Source organism: Ascaphus truei, chromosome 3 (genome assembly GCF_040206685.1).
Source record: "Ascaphus truei isolate aAscTru1 chromosome 3, aAscTru1.hap1, whole genome shotgun sequence".
NCBI lineage: Eukaryota > Metazoa > Chordata > Amphibia > Anura > Ascaphidae > Ascaphus > Ascaphus truei.
Window position 1 is genome coordinate 387,305,209 of NC_134485.1, and position 17,311 is coordinate 387,322,519.

The window sequence follows — 17,311 nt, forward strand, 5'->3', positions numbered from 1 at the left end:
TCCTTTTTTTTGCCTTCTCCTCCCTTTTTTCCTTCTCCCATTTGCTTTCCCCAGTGTCATCCACTCCTACCTACCAGTATTATGTATTATTTATGTATGTCTGTTTTAAATCTTGCCCAGGGATCAGGGATCCCCATAACCAAACTCAAGGGGGTACTGATGGATCTCCCCTGCTGATCAATACTCCCAAGTGACCCTCCCTGACCCAAAGAATAACCCTCAGCCCCCCAAAACTCATTCTCCTCCCACGCCCCTCAATTCTGCCATCTCTGCCTGACCTTCATCCCTCTATTTAGCTGTGGGGGGGGGGGGGGATCTCTCCGTTGATCTCTTCCTGGTCCTGCTGTAGATCCCTGGGGATAGGTGATCATGAGGCAGGGGCCTGCTTCGGCTTCTCCAGGTGCTGGAAGGCCCTGTACCAGTGGGTGTGCAGCTCATTAGTCTGAAAGGGGAACCACCACCTCCCCCGCCAGAACTTCCCTCCCCTCTCCTCTCCCCTCTCCCCCAACAGCTGCAGGTAAAGCGTGCAGCTGCAACATCAATCACTCCATGGGGCTGACTAGACCTGCAACGCATTTGATGTCACTGCGCTGGGGCATGCTCCTCCCCTAGCCTCTTTGGAACCATTTCTCTTCAGCCTTCGTATCGCCGCAGCCCCCGCGTGCACCATGATGTTGGCCGCCAGCTAGGGTGACCAGATTTTCAAAAGTAAATACCGGGACACATTAAAAAAGTATTTATAACACATGTATATTAAAAAAAGATTTAACAAACATCAATACAGTACATGAAATACCATGTGACGCCGGCTTCGTGACGTCATCTTAAAGGCAAATGAAGCACAGCCATTCTGATTGGATGGCATCATTCCCTTTAAGTGACGTCATGTAAAAAAAAAAAAAATTAGAGTCGGAACATGGTTTGAACAGCCAATCAGGTGGCTGTTAACCATTTTGAGGCTAAATGTGACGTCACAAGCCCTATTTAAGGCTGTGACGCCACATTTGAGCCCAAGAAGACGACGAGACAACATCGGTTGGGATTTACCATGGGGTTTTTTGGATTGACAGATGAAGAAAGAAGATAAAGAAGATCAAGAAATGGTGACAGATGAAGATAGAAGAAGGTGATTAAAGAATGAAAAAAGAAGATTTGGGTACCTGATCCGGATCTTCATGGCGGATGGCATCGGATGCTGTTGGAGGCCTTCAAGGTACGTGAGCTTCCTGTTACCCCAGGAGTCGGAGGGCCACCGCTTCTAATGGTAAGTAATATATTGAATGTTTGTAAATGTCTCATTTTACAGGTGTCTTCATTGGATGTGTTTTTTGATTTTTTTGGGGAGGCACATTGACTGATAATATATTAATCTGTACCACTTTAAGGTACAGATTAATACATTGTTATGACAATATTTGGGGGGCATTTGTGGCTTGGTATTTCTGTTGGTGTTTTTTTATGTCAGTTTTTTATGTGGATATCATTGTATGTTTTTTTTGTGTTAGGGGGGTGTATTTAGTTAGAAATACTGTTTATTATTTTTATAGGCACAACATTAGTACCGCGGGTACCCCGGGACTCCCGCGGGGACTCCGGGACGGCCGCGGGGTCAGCCGGGGACACCCGCGTGACCCCCGACCTCCCTCGGGGACCCCCGCGGGGTCAGCCGGGGACACCCGCCGGCCTGTTGTATGGGTGTTGCGCATGCAAAATTTTTCAAAGTCCAGCTTTTTTTGCGTCTACTTTGAGCTGACGTGTTCTGTTCAACACAACTTTCGCGTACGCTAAGGTTGCGTTGCTTAGAGCAATCCGCTTAAGGGCAGAATTTAACGCAAACAGGGTAACGAACGAGCAAAGTTGAACTTAGAAAAAATTCCTGAAAAGTCAGTTTTAGAGCGCAAAGTGCCTGTTTGCGAGGCTTAGTGCATCGTGTTCAGCGCAACATCACGTTCTAAGAGCACTTTGCGCTCTAAAAGTGACTTAACGGAGCTTTGTACATGACTCCCTATGTCTGGATAATTAAAATCACCCATTATTCAAACATGACCCAGTTTTGATGCCTCCTCCATTTGCTAAAGTATTTTAGCTTCCTCAATCTCACCGATATTTGGTGGTTTATAGCAAATCCCTACAAACATTTTCTTTATACTTTTACCTCCACTGCTAATTTCTATCCACAAGGTCTCTACATTTTTTTAATTCCCTTCATAAACATCTTCCCTTATTATAGGCTTTAGATCCGGTTTAACATATAAACATACTCCACCTCCTCTTCTATTTACTCGATCCTCTGAAAAAGGGAATAACCCTCTAAATTAACTGTCCAGTCATGAGTTTCATCCCGCCATGTTTCAGTAATGCCTATGATACCATACTGCTCCCTTGCAGCTATTAATTCAAGCTCCCCCATTTTATCTGTCAGGCTTCTTGCATTAGCAAGCATGCATTTCAGTTTTTTTTCAGCCTGTACTATTATCTTATCTGCTCCTTCCTTTCTGCGCCAAATTGGTTTAGTCTTTAGAAGTTTTCTATTATTTTCTCTATGTACTAGTGGTGTCTCACTGCTTGTCAAACTCACACTTGCCCATATTCTACCTCCAAAACCCCTTGTTTCCTCTTCTATTGTATTTTAACATTCTCCCCCCTGGCACAGAAGATCCCTCTTCATTGTACATCAGGCAAAATCTTGATATTTCTGGAAAGAGAGGAAACTAAAAGTGACACAGTTTGGAAATTACGTAACTAGGCAAAGAAACGTTTGTCGCATTGCAACATTTTCTGAGGGCTGCATCAAATTTAAGAACCTTAAAGCTCATCCTACCAGACTCCCAGTGCTGGGAACAGCACATTTTCCGTATTTCCCAATATTATACACTGTAGAACCTTGTTGTAATTATGTTTGTGGGTTTATAGAGTCGTAAAGCATTTGAATGAGAAATAGAACCTTTTTAATAACATGCAACATTGATATTGTGGAACCTACATTATTTTTTGTTGCATCGCATGGCAATTCCCCCTGACTCAATGCTAGGGATTCTCTACAAACTCCCTTATTAATAATTGATACAGGGAAGGCACACTTCACCCCAAAATAAGGGGGAAGGGGCAATATAAAGCAATATATCCAAAAAAGGGGGAAAATAGTGAGCAAAATCAAAATCTATGACTCAAAAATTGTAGTCAATCAAATAAGGGAGACATCGATGTTTCAAGGTACATTCCATTAAATTTAGCGGTTCAACTGGTTCCTGCCAGCACTGCCTAAATCTTAAAGCAACAAAACATGTGAAATCTTATATGGTTTAAAAACAAACAATTTTTTTTTAAAAAAAAACGTTTTGTAGTATAAGATAATAGTGACTATTTTTATGTAATTTGTCTTTATTCAACTGTTAATGCCATTTTTAATGAGTTTTAAAGTATCCTTTATTTTCTATAGCTGGTTTTAACCCACCTCCCCAGCAGTGCAAGATCTTTGCAACACTTTCCTGTTGGGGATAATTTGGTGCAAATGTTCCCAGCAGTTTGAGCTGTAAACTGTAACAATAGGTAATGTAACCTTAGTAATATAAGAATAAATTGTAGCTGCTGAGTTACAATGATTTAGGCAGCCATTATATTAGGCACACAATCAGGATTTTGACAGATTTATAACAGACGCACCAAACGGATGCCAGTTTAGGTAAGAATGTAGAATTATACATTGTCACATGCTTTACATATACAAATAAGAAAAAAAGAAAGAAAAAAGACAGTTGGAAAGTAGCATTGCTGCATTAAGTGGACACACACAGGGCAAACTAGGTGCAAACTATCTTCATACAATGATGCAAAGAAATGCAGAATAAATCCGCCTCTTTTACTGTCTATGTAATGTGAAAGCATTATACACGTACAGTAATGGTGTTTGGGTGACTGGATTAGGCTTGTATAAGCATTGTGAGATGTGTACATTTTCACGTCTTATGTAAGACAATAGCAGAATTGCAATGCAAATCCAATAAATGTATTACAACTTAAAAAATCCCCCAAATCTTTGGTATAACAGCTTCAACCCAATGACCTGCTTATACTGTACCAATCAGGGGCACAAAATATCAAACTGACTCCAACCAAAAAGGGCTTGAATATTTTGAGGTATAGTAACTTGGTCCCTCCACCTAATTTTCTGTTGATTTCCTGTCAATAATGTCTCCTTGGCTGAACTGAAGTCTGCTCTGGAATATAAAGATCCTAAAGACAGAAGACCATATTTACTAAACCAGTGGTGCGCAAACTTTTCCCCGTGTAGACCCCTACCTGCTCTCCTCAGCGCCTCGCACCCCCCTGCTCGTCACCAGCGTCAAATGATGCGCAGGGTCATGTAATGGCACGTTGCCATGGTAACGTGATTTCACGTGACCCCATGGCGTCAATTGACACCGGGTTACCATGATGATACGTCGCTGGAAGGGAAGTTAAGTGTGTTATAGAGGCCCCGCGAGGTTCCCTGGCATTTAATTAAATGCCTGGGGGGAGAACACGGGACCTCTATAACTGCCATGCCCCCCCCCCCCCTGAAAATCTAGCGTCCCCCAGTTTGCGCATACCTATACTAAATATTGCAGCAAGACACCTTTGAGCACTTCAGGTCTTCTTACAACCCATTTAATGGGCTTAAATGTGTCTTCCAGCTCTGGAAGTTGTCTTATGGCAGAAAACTTCTAAGTAAATATGGACTGAAAGTTTCATTAACATGGGAATTACAACCAAATTGTGTCCATTTATTACATCAATTGAAAACATTTGCATAGCGTGCAACTCCGATTTTGCTTGTACCAGTAAAATGCTCGGTCTGAAATGCATACTCAGAGAAATCTAATGCCAATTGAAGTTGCACTTTAGAACAGTACACTGCTGGTGATGCTGGTATAGTCACTTCAGTTTAGTCTTTAAGCTCAATACAAATTGCATTCACTGATTGGAAATCTGGAACATTGCAGATACGCAGAATGTTCACCTTATTTCCAAAATGCGAGCTGTCCGACTTATTGAATAAGTGCCTAGGTAAAAACAGCATTACATTATATTATAATATACAGTACAATAACCCTAATGTGCTCAAAGATGACTCACAGCATTTCCTGTTGCTGGACATATTTGTATTACTGTATCTTTACTAAAAGAATATCTGTTTTGTTGCTGATTTTATTGCATAAATATTTTGAAGAAACCCACAGTCTTTCATGTATCTCAAATACACGCAGAAATTGCTACAGCAAGTATTACTTAACTGAAAGTGTGTCACTTTTTTGGCTGAGTTCCATGTTCATTGCCACAGAGTAATGAGGAAATCCCATTGTGTGAATCATGCTACAGTTGGATTTATGGGGCATAGAAGGGATATATAAAGACAAAACTTAGACAGTTAGAGTCATGTTAGAATCTTTGACACAAACCTAGAACACAACAGAAGAATGAATTGCATCCCATTTATTCTGTTACTGTGCGCAGCCATTTCTTATGCATTTCCAGCTGTACGAGAAAGCAAATTGGAAGAGAAATATGGACAACTTGCGGAGGTAATTATACCACATTTGAGGCCCCTTTAATGAGATGTGTGGTTTACTGTACAGAGGATTTTTTTTGTACAATTCTTAGACATGGGTAGAACATGTATGTTATTTTTCTAGTTTGTAATCTGCAGCATGTAGTCTGTATGTTATTTCAAGGCACAATGAAATAAGTAACATAAATGTTTCTAAATGCTTTTCTAAAATGTTGCCAATACATTCATTTATTTTGCATTTGTTTTACATTCATTTTAAGAATGCTTATGCTACACAGGATTATTATTTTTTTACATACATTGAGAAAGTAGACCAGATCACTCCATGCTGGTCTGTATCAAAACTGAGTGTTTCATTTTCATGTCCACACTGAAATGAATAGTCTGTAACCTGTGTTAGGTGGTAGTACACTTTTGGGAAACCACCTTTAAAGTGATAAGGAACTGGGCCAAATAAAATAATTAATGTCAAACATGCAATTTTGTTTCAAGATGTGTAGAAGTCTCTAATATAACATTTATTGACAGAAATACCTGAAAAGATTTTACGACCTTAAGACGGAAGTTGTACCAGTGGGCAGGAAAAAAAATGGCAATTCTTTGGCTGAAAAACTCAAGCAAATGCAGGAGTTTTTTGGTCTGAATGTGACTGGAAAGATGAATCAGGCCACAATAGAAATGATGGAGAAACCCCGATGTGGTGTAAATGATATCGGTCATTACAATACAATCCCGAAAAGCTCTGCATGGCAAAAAACAGATCTAACATACAGGTAACATTAAATATTCATTACCATAAACCCTCTCCACCCACAAGCACATCAAGGTACTGTATGCACGGGAAGCAAACAGGGAGCTGAAAACAGAACAATAGAGTATGACAGAGGTTCTCAAATCCAGTCTTCAAGACTCCCCCAACAGGTCAGGTTTTCATGATATCCTGGCTTCAGCAGGGGTGGCTCAATCATTCCCTGCTTCAGCAAGGGTGGCTCAATCAGTGGCTCAGTCAACTGAGCCACTAATTGAGCCACCTGTGCTGTAGCAGGGATAACCTTAAAACCTGGGGGGGGGGGGCGGGGTTCTTGAGGACTGGCTTTGAGAACCCCATGCATATGCTACAATGATAGACAAGCAACTGAGCAAAAATGCGAGAAAGTATGTTTTCCGCAAAAAAAGGAGAGACGATATGGATCAGCCTTCCAGCAGAAAGGTGGGGACCAGTACAGTGAAATAATTCAACAATTCTTTTTGAGAAGCACAGGAAGCTGTAGCATTACTGTGTTCCCAAAATCACAGTTATACACATACAGATGCAGCGGCCGTTATTCGAACACTTCACGCTTTGTATACCTCGGAATACCCATGTCACGGCGCGTGGTTTCTTCCAACCTTCCCGCCCCTTCCCGCCTTAAGACGCGAGTGCAGAAAATTGCATTTTAGTGATAAACAGTGTTAAACACTGAAATTGACACAGGTTACAATTCATTAATGTCTGCCACGGATACGAAACAGAATCCATGAAATTCAAACAAAGCAACCGCGATAAAAACGAGTGCCTGGGGTGATTAGCCGCGTTAATGCCGCGTGGAGTACAGCAGCGCACACGAACACGGTGTCGTGATTTGTTTGAATAACGGCCACTGCATCTGTATGTGCTGCAATCACAGCTGCTGTACCTTTAAGAAAGAAAAAGCCCTGGGAAGAGATTTCTCTGCTGCAAAGCTTCTTTTTTTGTAGCACTGTTTCAGGAACACAAATGCCCACTTTATCTGTATAAAATATTGGCTTAAATCAAGTAGGGGTTATCGTTTAATAGTAAATACAGATGTATCAGTAACATGCACAATCATGCTACTAGTTGTCAGAATCTCATAAATTGGAACAATGCTACTCCACGTGTTTGCATTGCAAATCACATGATAACGCGTTCAAACTCGCGCCCGCGATAACGCATTATTCTGCAATAACGTCTGCTATTAATGTATAATCCAGGTGTCCAAATGCTCCAGATGTGCCATTTTACAAATATTTTGATGCTTAAGTGCTGGACAGTGTAATTGTGCAGATTACTAAACAGGGAAGGAAGCAAGCCACACATTTGTAGAACTTTACTTAAAATGTTATATTTTTAAAGGACATTTCACACTTCCTGTTTTTTTCCTGCTGAGGAAATGAAAGCTAGTTTCTATAAGCACTTGTGTAACATATACTGTATGGCAGTTTTGTGTACTAGGTTTTTAAGTGTCATAAATATTTTAAAGGGGGGGGGGGGGGGGGGAGGTTATAAATGTCATTATGTCACAGATAAATATGTTTTTTGAATCCTCTTGCTGCAAATTGAACCTGCAATATACCACACAATACAGTTAAAAATCCATCACAGGTGCATCCTACACTGTACTGAACACCTCTGTACTGTATTACCAGAAGATTTTGTAATAAACTAGAAGAATATGGTGGCTGTCAAAAATATTGTTGATGCTCACTGTTAATGCACCGCTCAAATAATATAACTATCACTTTGTTTCCTCTAAGAATTTTGAACTTCACTCCTGACATGGCCCAGGCTGATGTAGAAAGATCAATCAAGAGAGCTTTTAAAGTTTGGAGTGATGTGACACCCCTGAAATTCACAAGAATCTATAATGAAATGTCTGATATTGAGATCTCTTTTGCAGCGGGAGGTAATAATTGTAACTATTTTTGAAAATATGTTGAATATACAGTACATGGTGGATCAATCCAAATACTTAAGATTGGATATGTCTTTACATTGGGGGTTGAAGTGCTGCACAAAGTAGAGATATACTGTTCTATATGATGTGATGTGTAGAACACAAAACCCCTATTGAATAATTGAATATGCAGTAAAACCACTGCCTCGTGTTGGGGAAAATGTTAGTCCCATCAATTTGAATGGAGATAAACTCCAGCAATGGATGCATCTTGTGCTGTCATTGTGAATGTGATTTAATGAGGATGAATGAAATCTTGGAAATGCATTCTCTCTGTACCTAGTTATTATAATACATATATAGAACAAAATCAGAGATTTATCTAAAACTAAGTATTTTTAGTATTTATAAAAATAAAATGGTTGACTGGAAAAAATAGTGGAACTTATTTCCAACAAAAACTTTTCTTCCTGCTTGAGACAGAGGGAAATTAATTTCTCCTTGGAAGACCATCTACTTTGTTCATCTAGAGATGTGGCCTGTTACTGTGTACACAGTATGTTTTAATTACTTATTGTACACAGTATATCTATGAAATATGTTACCAGAGAAATATACAACGAGATTAAAATATATATTATAAAATATGTCCTGACTCCTAAGACATAAACAGGGACACATTCCAGGGGACAAGTACACATATTTTGTGTATTAAGAGTTATTCTAGGAGAACTTTTAACATCTTCTTTTTTTTGTTGGTGGTTGGTACCATTGTTTTTGATGAGTATCATTGTAGTTGTGGAGTACCATTGTTTTTTTGGGGTACCATTATTGTTGGAGAGTACCATTGTTTTGGGGGGTACCATTGTTGACTTGTTACATTGTTTGAATACTTTAATGTATTCAGATACAGTTAACACAAAGCCTCTTTTCTCTTTATCATATTCTTCATCAAGTTCAACATGGCTACATTGCTACTTCTGATCACAGTGTAATAATGTGTAAATAATGTATTGTATTTCTAAAATTGTTTAGCTTAAGAGTATTACAGTATATTAATTGCAGAGCGGTGCAGTGGAAATGCTTCACTTTTTGTAATATAAGAAATACTCTGAGTAGATTATTTATTTTTGTTTGAATTTATATTGTTATAATTCACATGCACTCAGCCTCATTGATATAACTTATTCTCAGTCATTTTTACAGTAATTCCAGACTTGAAAGTTGAGTTTTCGCCAGTATTATTGCTTTAAGCTATCACCCGATGTTTGTTGTTACCAAATACATGTGGTTGCACATTCAAATCTGCATGCATAATTAGGTATTACATCTCTCTGCCAAGATTAGCATCCGGTTTTATTGGTAAGATTTGGGTGGTGATTATTATTACTATTTCTAAGATATGTATATTGTATTTTTTAAGATCACAGTGATAATTCCCCCTTTGATGGACCTGATGGAATTTTGGCTCATGCCTTTCAACCTGGCAAGGGTATTGGAGGAGACACCCATTTTGATGAAGATGAAACCTGGACAAATAGCCAAAGGAGTAAGTCACAATTCTGGTTCTTCTACCACTTGTAGCTACATTCAAATGTCTAATGAATAACTTATAAAAACGATTTCAAATATAGATCCCTTTAGCATTCCTGTTTACACTATATGTTGCTGTGCATCTTCTTGCTCCTATTACAACTAGATTTAATATATTACAATACAGTAGTCAGTTATAAATTAACTTTCTGTCAAGATTTGTTTAACATAATCGCATACTAAACATGTTCATCATTTATTATAGATTCTTTTTTGTTATGTTAATGTTGTAGTTTTTCTTCTTTACCCATTTTCTTTAAAATGTTCCTATTTTACTGCTTATAACACATGGAGTTTATTTGAATTCTCTCAATCCAATTTAAGTCTGCGAGAATTAAAAATATATATATCCCTTACCTTTCTCCCAAATCTTCTTGATACAATCACAGTACCTGTCACTATAGAAGGCTTTAGGAGAAAAATAAATATCTCGCAATATTAAGCTTTTGGGTCTTATAGGGTTAATTGATTTAAAACAATGATCTGTTCTATTAATACTTGTGTGTTTCCTCTTAGCTTACAATTTGTTTCTTGTGGCTGCTCATGAGTTTGGACATTCCCTGGGGCTTTCTCATTCCAATGACCCTGGCGCCTTGATGTATCCAACTTATTCAAGCACTGACCCCAATCAATTTCACCTTCCTCAAGATGATATAAATGCCATACAGTATCTTTATGGTAAGCATCTTACTTCAAAAAAGACCTTTATGCCAAACAAAAGTCTGTCTGATCTTATGGATAATGGTTTAAGGCTTCTGAAAAGTCGTACAGTACATAGAAATTGATTGCACACAACAGCCGCTTGGCATGTAAAAATCATATGCAGCTTAATAATAATAATAATAACTTTATTTCTTATAGTACTTTTCTCCTAAAAGGATTTAAAGAGTTTCACAATTACAATCTAGCTTGTGGTATGCAGCACTCTGCATAGATTTTTACATGCACAATCCCTGCTGCGGACGAATTTACAATCAATAAATCAATGTTTTGGTGCCTGAGGCGTAGGGAGATAAAGGGGCCATCTCAAGGAGCTGACACCTTGAACAGGCTTCCCTGTTTCAAAGTCAGCGTCATTGGTTTTAGAGTCATCACCTTCGCTCACTGAGCTGCTCCTTCAGTTTAAGATTCATTCTCATGGGCGCTACCTGTTCTATAGTTTCCATATGCTCCATGTTTATTAACTGCAGCATATATATGTTAGCCAGGAAGATTTACATGAGGGGCATATTAGCAGGAAAAGCAAAGGCCTACCGTGCCTCAAATTCACCCTCTTCTAGTCATTTTGAGAGTCAGTATGCCAGAGAGGAATTCTTGCATATTAGCAATGATTAATCAATTTCTAATCTGGATGCTGACACACCCAGGTCAATAGGGAAGGGGTTCTCAAATCCAGTCCTCCAGACTCCCCAACAGGTCAGGTTTTCTGGATATCCCTGATTTAGCACAGGTGGCTCAATGAGTGGCTCACCTGTGGGAGGACTTGAGGACTGGAGTTTGGAACCCCTGCACTAGGGGTTTAGTAAAATTAGTCCAATGCAGTGACACTGTCTCCTATCCACACCGCAAACATACATGAATATAGTCAGTTTCATTCCTTACTGTAGATCATTGAGACAATTACCTATTGAATGTGTGTAATACAGTATAACACAGTCATTGTCATATTCTCCCTACTGAATTAAAAATAATTCTTGCATTATTTGTATTGATCTAGATCAGGGGTTCTCAATTCCAGTCTTCAAGACCCCCCAACAGGTTAGGTTTTAAAGATAACACAATTTCAGCAGCGGTGTGGGGCAGTCAGTGAGAAAGGTTGTCACATTCTTTCCATATATAAATAATAAAAAAATGGGGGAATTGCTGCTTTAAATGGCCATTGCTCTCACGTACCGTATATAAAACTTGTGCTGAACAATGTATACTTGTTATGTTTAGTCTTCGGTCTTCTCCAATTTGAAAAAAGAAATAACATATACCTGTAATGCCTTTGTTTTTCTTAGGGGAATCATCCAACCCTGTGGTGCCAACAGGGCCTACTACTCCTTCCAAATGTGACTCCAACACCGTCTTTGATGCTGTCACCACCCTTAGAGGAGAAATGTTTTTCTTTATAAACAGGTAAAAGTTTTACAGGTGAAGTTTATATCTTGGACTAATGGAACCTTTGCTTTTCCTGATGGGCTGCAGTGTAAATGATGAACAATACCAATAATTTACACCTGTCCCTGCTAATAATTGTTATGTCCTGCAAGAAAATGTATTATCACACGATTACAGACATTTTTCTGAATACTTATTTGTGTGTGTTTTCATGTCTACAACGAATTTTTTTATCACAAACTGAGTTTTGAATGATAGGGGTCTATGTATTTAGAGGAAAAGTGGTGCAAATCTGGGGCACAAATGCAACAGATGTAGCAAAGAATAATATCCTGGTGCATTGAAAACCTCATAGGATTTTCTTTCAAGTTTTGCGCCAGTATATGATATGGCTATTGAATGTCTGGGAACTTAAAATTACAATCCAAATATAATTTTGGGATGTATTATGCGCCAACGTTCATGAAAAAAACTAAAAGGCTTATTCTATATCAGCCAAAGCCCAAAATAAGTCTGTTTTTGTCAAAATTCTGAATTAAAGTCAATTGATCGGCCGCTTTGGCTGATATCGAATAAGCCCCTTTGTAAATGGCAGCTGCGGTTTGGGAATCAGTGAGAATTAATCCGACTTCTCTGTGACCTATTTGCACCCTTAATCCATATGCATGAATCACACAATGTACACACTTTTTACTGTCCAAAGTTTTTTTTGCCCCCAGTACTCCCTGATCTATGTGGCCTCTCTTTGCATGAAATAAAGATGGAAAAATGTAGGGGAAAGGTATATCCCAATGTTAAAAAAACCCCTAAATAAATAAGTGAAAGAAAATTCTAGTTCTCTTTACTTTGTATACATGCAGTATTCACGTTTACAAAACCACATTTTAATAATCTCTTTGGACCCTTGTACTTTGTAAACAATATTTTGGACTATACTTTAGGATGAAACGTGTTAGCAATAAAAGTAAATACAGTTCTGAAAGTGTAAATGGAAATAGGATTTTTGAACTAGCAATTGTATTGTATTCATTATATAATGTTTTTTTTTTTTAAATAGGTTTTTCTGGCGTAAACATCCTCAAGCCCCTGAAGCTGAGCTCCATTACATACAATCATTTTGGCCATCATTGCCAGCTGGTATTCAAGCTGCCTATGAAAATCCTATTAAGGATGAAGTTGTTGTTTTTAAAGGTAAACATAATTTGTCATTGTGATCGTTAGTGCAGTGTAAAAGCTGCCCTGAATACTACAAACTGATATCAGCCTACATTATTTTCCTTTTTCGTCACCCAAACGTATCTAAAATTAGGGCTCTTCAATTAAAATAGATTTTTTTTAAATGAAAAAATGTGCTTATTTAGAATGCCTTAAGTCAGGAGTTCTCAACTCCAGTCCTGAATACCCCCCAACAGGTAAGCTTTTAAGGATATCCTGCTTCAGCACATGTGGCTCAATCAGAGGCTCACTCTGCTAAACATGTCTTTTACCAATTATAGAGAAATATTAATGATATCTGTTCAATAAAGTTCTTTTTAGTGGCCCTCATATCTTATCTGCCAAAATAAAAACTGAAAAACTGGACATTTACAAATAATTATCTTTAAATGTAAATATATTAACTTTTTTCTTTTTCATATATCAAGGTCCGTGCCATTAAAATATTTTTTATTTACCTTTAATAAATCTGGTGCTATGTATTTGCCCTGGTTCTATAAGCCGGTGACTTTGATAATTAGACCCTATAATGCATCAGTCTAGTTTTAAAAGTGGCGAAGAAGACATTTGTAGGACAATGTGTAGCCTTTGAAAGTGCAAATTCGTACTATGTAGCCATAATTTACATATGGTTGTTTTTACTAAATGTCAGAAATGCGCTTTCTATCTTATAAACAGGATCCAAATACTGGGCTCTCAATGGATTTGATGTTGTACAGGGCTATCCACATAACATCTATAAGCTGGGCTTTCCCAGAACCGTTAAAGCAATTGATGCAGCCGTCCATATTGAAGACCTGGAAAAGACATATTTCTTTGTAGCTGATAAGTATTGGAGGTAAGAGTGACTATTAGAAGTAAACAGGACATGTTAAAAAAGAAAAAGTAGAGTCCCAAGGAGCAGGACTACATTTTACCAAAGACATCTGGCTGAAAAGCCAGCGCGGCATTTGTTTAATTCGTTCAACTGCATTGAAATATCCAATTGATTATTGATTGGTGTTTCTTTTTTTGATAAATGTGGTGCTGTGTTGTGACTGACTTTGGCAAACCATTTACTCCCCTAAATTAGTATGTTATTAATAAAACACAATACGTTATGCTTGCCTTGTTAGGTACACATGCATGTTTTTTGCTTACATGTTGTGGAGACAGTTATGTTATCAGTTCCTTTCTTTCCTTTTAAGTTATGATGAAGAAAGACAAACCATGGACACAGGTTTTCCAAGACTAATAGCAGAAGATTTTCCAGGAATCTCTGGGAAAGTTCATGCTACTTTTTATTCCAAAGGTATGTAACTTTATTTGTTTGCAATATTCACACACAAACCTTAAAGCAGCAATCCTGGCTGCTTGGTGTTTTCTAGCTCTGTTGAACCGATGGTCCATAAAATGCATAACAGTGAAGTTACTGTCGCGGCCGAGTTTATTCTAACACTTACCCGGTCTCGGCCGCGACAGATACCGGGCACGCGCCGAGGTGTCCCGTGCGCGTGCCGGAGCCTCTGAGGATCGGTCCTCCGATTGAGGCACCCCCTCCCCTCTCCGGGTCCACCGGGTCCCCCGGAGCCCCCCACCGCCATCCCCCACATGTCAGCAACCCCGGGCTCCCTTCGGGGAGCCCTGGGCACGCGCGCATGGCGCACACGCACCCGATGAAGCGTGACCACGCATCGGTGACGTGCGGCATGCCGAGGGGATTCAATTAGAATGCCGGGAAACCTCCCGGCTTGCGGCTCTAGCCGCAGTAGAATAAAACGTGTCGCCACTGTACTTGTGCCTCTGCCCCTCCACAAGAAACCAAATGGCTCTTCAAATATCACATGTTCTACAAGACAAAAAAGCTGCTGCATCTTCCTAGCCTGCACTACTGTATGGACGAAGCCTTACTGTACATGTCAAGTTAGAATTTACTTTACTGCATATATAAATATCTTTATTTGTTTGATTTTCTGTTTTATAAGTTTCAGTACTATAAAAGCGTCAAAGTATTGTTTGTGTAACACAATATAATCTCTGATCTAATTATGTCAATAATAGAGTGGTTGTAAAAGATCTCAGCCAAAATCATGTGCTCACATTAATTGTAAGTCTCTTTTATTTTAGGATTCCTCTATTTCTTCAGTGGAAAGTGGCAGTTTGAATACAGCATTAGGTCTAAGAGAGTCATGCGTGTTCTAAGGAGTAACAGCTGGCTGGGGTGCTGAAAAGACAAAACTGTACATTGCAACATAACAAGTTCTACTCCGACTGTTCAGTTATTTATCTATCTGTATTTTATTTGTATTTTATATTTATAGTTTATTGTACATCTATGTGGTTAATATTATTTTAAAATGAGGCATATTCTTTTTTAGCTTGGTAATTAACTGAAAATTGTATTGCAATCTCATGTTAAGAGCTAAAACATTTGTAAAGTGTTACAAAACTGTTTATGTTCCTTTTTTAACCATATGTTTCACAATTTAAACACAATAAACTGGATTATTTAAAATGGTGCCTTATTTACTAGGTCAGTTTAAAATGGATACAAAAGGTTTCAAGATAAGGGTATTTTATTTAGATAACAATAATTAAGGATTTTTTCAACTGCAATTTTCAGAGTTAAAGTACTGTCTCTTTGAACAGTATACTGTATATTTGAGTTTAAACTGAAAGAAAAACATACTCATTTTATGGTTAGCGGTTAATACATAACGAATTAAAAAAGCAGACCGGGGATGCACAATTATAAAGAATATCCAAGAAAAAACAGAGATAAAAGGTCTAGATCCATAAACTGCATTAAATCAGGGCTCATAAAGGGATGTTCCCTGAGACAGTAGCAGGTGTTATTTTTCCTGAGGTTAAGGAGTATCCTTTAAAGCTAATTATGTGTATAAAGACCGCCGTTGTATATCGCACCAACCTTAAAAATAAATAAATGGGTACAATGGTTACAAAACAACTGCATTTTAATTTAATTAATTTAATTTAAACCAAAGTTCCAAATGTAAAAAATCCATCTTCATTTGCAACATTTTATTGCCTGCTCTTTTATTGCAGTGTAATTTAACAATACCTAAAATGTTGGTTTGATTCCTTACAGATTATAATCATGGTTTAAATCGCTTATATGTGGTACCTACTGTACATATTTAAGCCCATATGAGCAAGTCAGTAAATAAATAACCATTCCTGAATTTGATGTACATGAGAAATGATGAATACAATATTTTTTATTAGTGTTCTATGTAACCTGAAGGGATCAGTAAAATTCCAAAATTGACACATGGAACAACCTCCTAATTTGCCTATTGGTTGGCATCCTCAGGGCTTCTTTCGTTGTGGCCAAGTCCTCCTGTTTAAATAGCAAAAAGCAATTTCTAATCGCCAATCACCTTATTGAATCATTTAGACCAGGGTTGCGCAAACTTTTTTTGCTGCGCCCCCCTGCCTGCTCTCCTCCGTTTTTGCGCCCCCCCCCCCTTAACTCGTGTGGCATTAAATGATACCACAGGGTCGTGTGACGTCATGTCCCGTGATTCGTGGCATCATTTGATGCGTTGCCATGGTCACGCGTCCAGAAGCCGGCTAAATCTCGGTACATGTTGCAGAGGCCTCACGCGGTCCCCCGGCATTTCATTTAAATGCCTTGGGTAAGAGCGTAGGACCTCTGCAACCGCCCATGCACCCCCAAAAAAATCCCATGCCACCCCTCTTTGCCCATTGCTTATTTAGACTGTGATGAGGGCCCATATGCCTAAGAATTGTGTCTAATGTATTGGCTGCGTGATGTCTAGATAGGATATGGACATATATTTCAATGTTAAATAAAAACATTCACAATTGATTTTATAATGAAAACATTCACACCTATTTATATAATAAAAAACATATATGTGTAACGGATTTCTGACCTGACCTGACCCACCCAATCTGACATTGGCCCCTGTGGTCATACCAGTCCCCATTACATGGTAGTGTCTGGTGGTGCACCTGTTGGCAACAGGACTACTGAGTCTCCCGCATGATGTTGTGTGGGGAATGCCAACCCAGGCAGGCAGCTGAGGTAGTGTGTTAGAGTCCTACCTACATACAGTGCAGAGCCTCCACCTCATCAGGATCTCTGCGTCTGCAAGGAGATGGTTCTGATGAGGAACTCCTTCTTGGTGGTGCCTTCCGCTGTGGAGTAACT

At 38.7% G+C, this 17,311-nt stretch overlaps 1 protein-coding gene across 1 annotated transcript; it reads left to right on the plus strand.

Annotated features, from left to right (window-relative positions):
- The first annotated feature begins 5,375 nt into the window (after nt 1–5,375).
- On the plus strand, nt 5,376–15,628 carry LOC142490298 (matrix metalloproteinase-18-like). Its single transcript, XM_075592405.1, has 10 exons — nt 5,376–5,561; nt 6,077–6,321; nt 8,084–8,232; nt 9,647–9,772; nt 10,333–10,494; nt 11,820–11,937; nt 12,977–13,110; nt 13,813–13,972; nt 14,322–14,425; nt 15,241–15,628. The coding sequence occupies exons 1-10, from the start codon at nt 5,457–5,459 to the stop codon at nt 15,339–15,341; spliced, it is 1,404 nt and encodes a 467-aa protein (XP_075448520.1). The 5' UTR covers nt 5,376–5,456; the 3' UTR covers nt 15,342–15,628.
- Nucleotides 15,629–17,311: the final 1,683 nt, after the last annotated feature.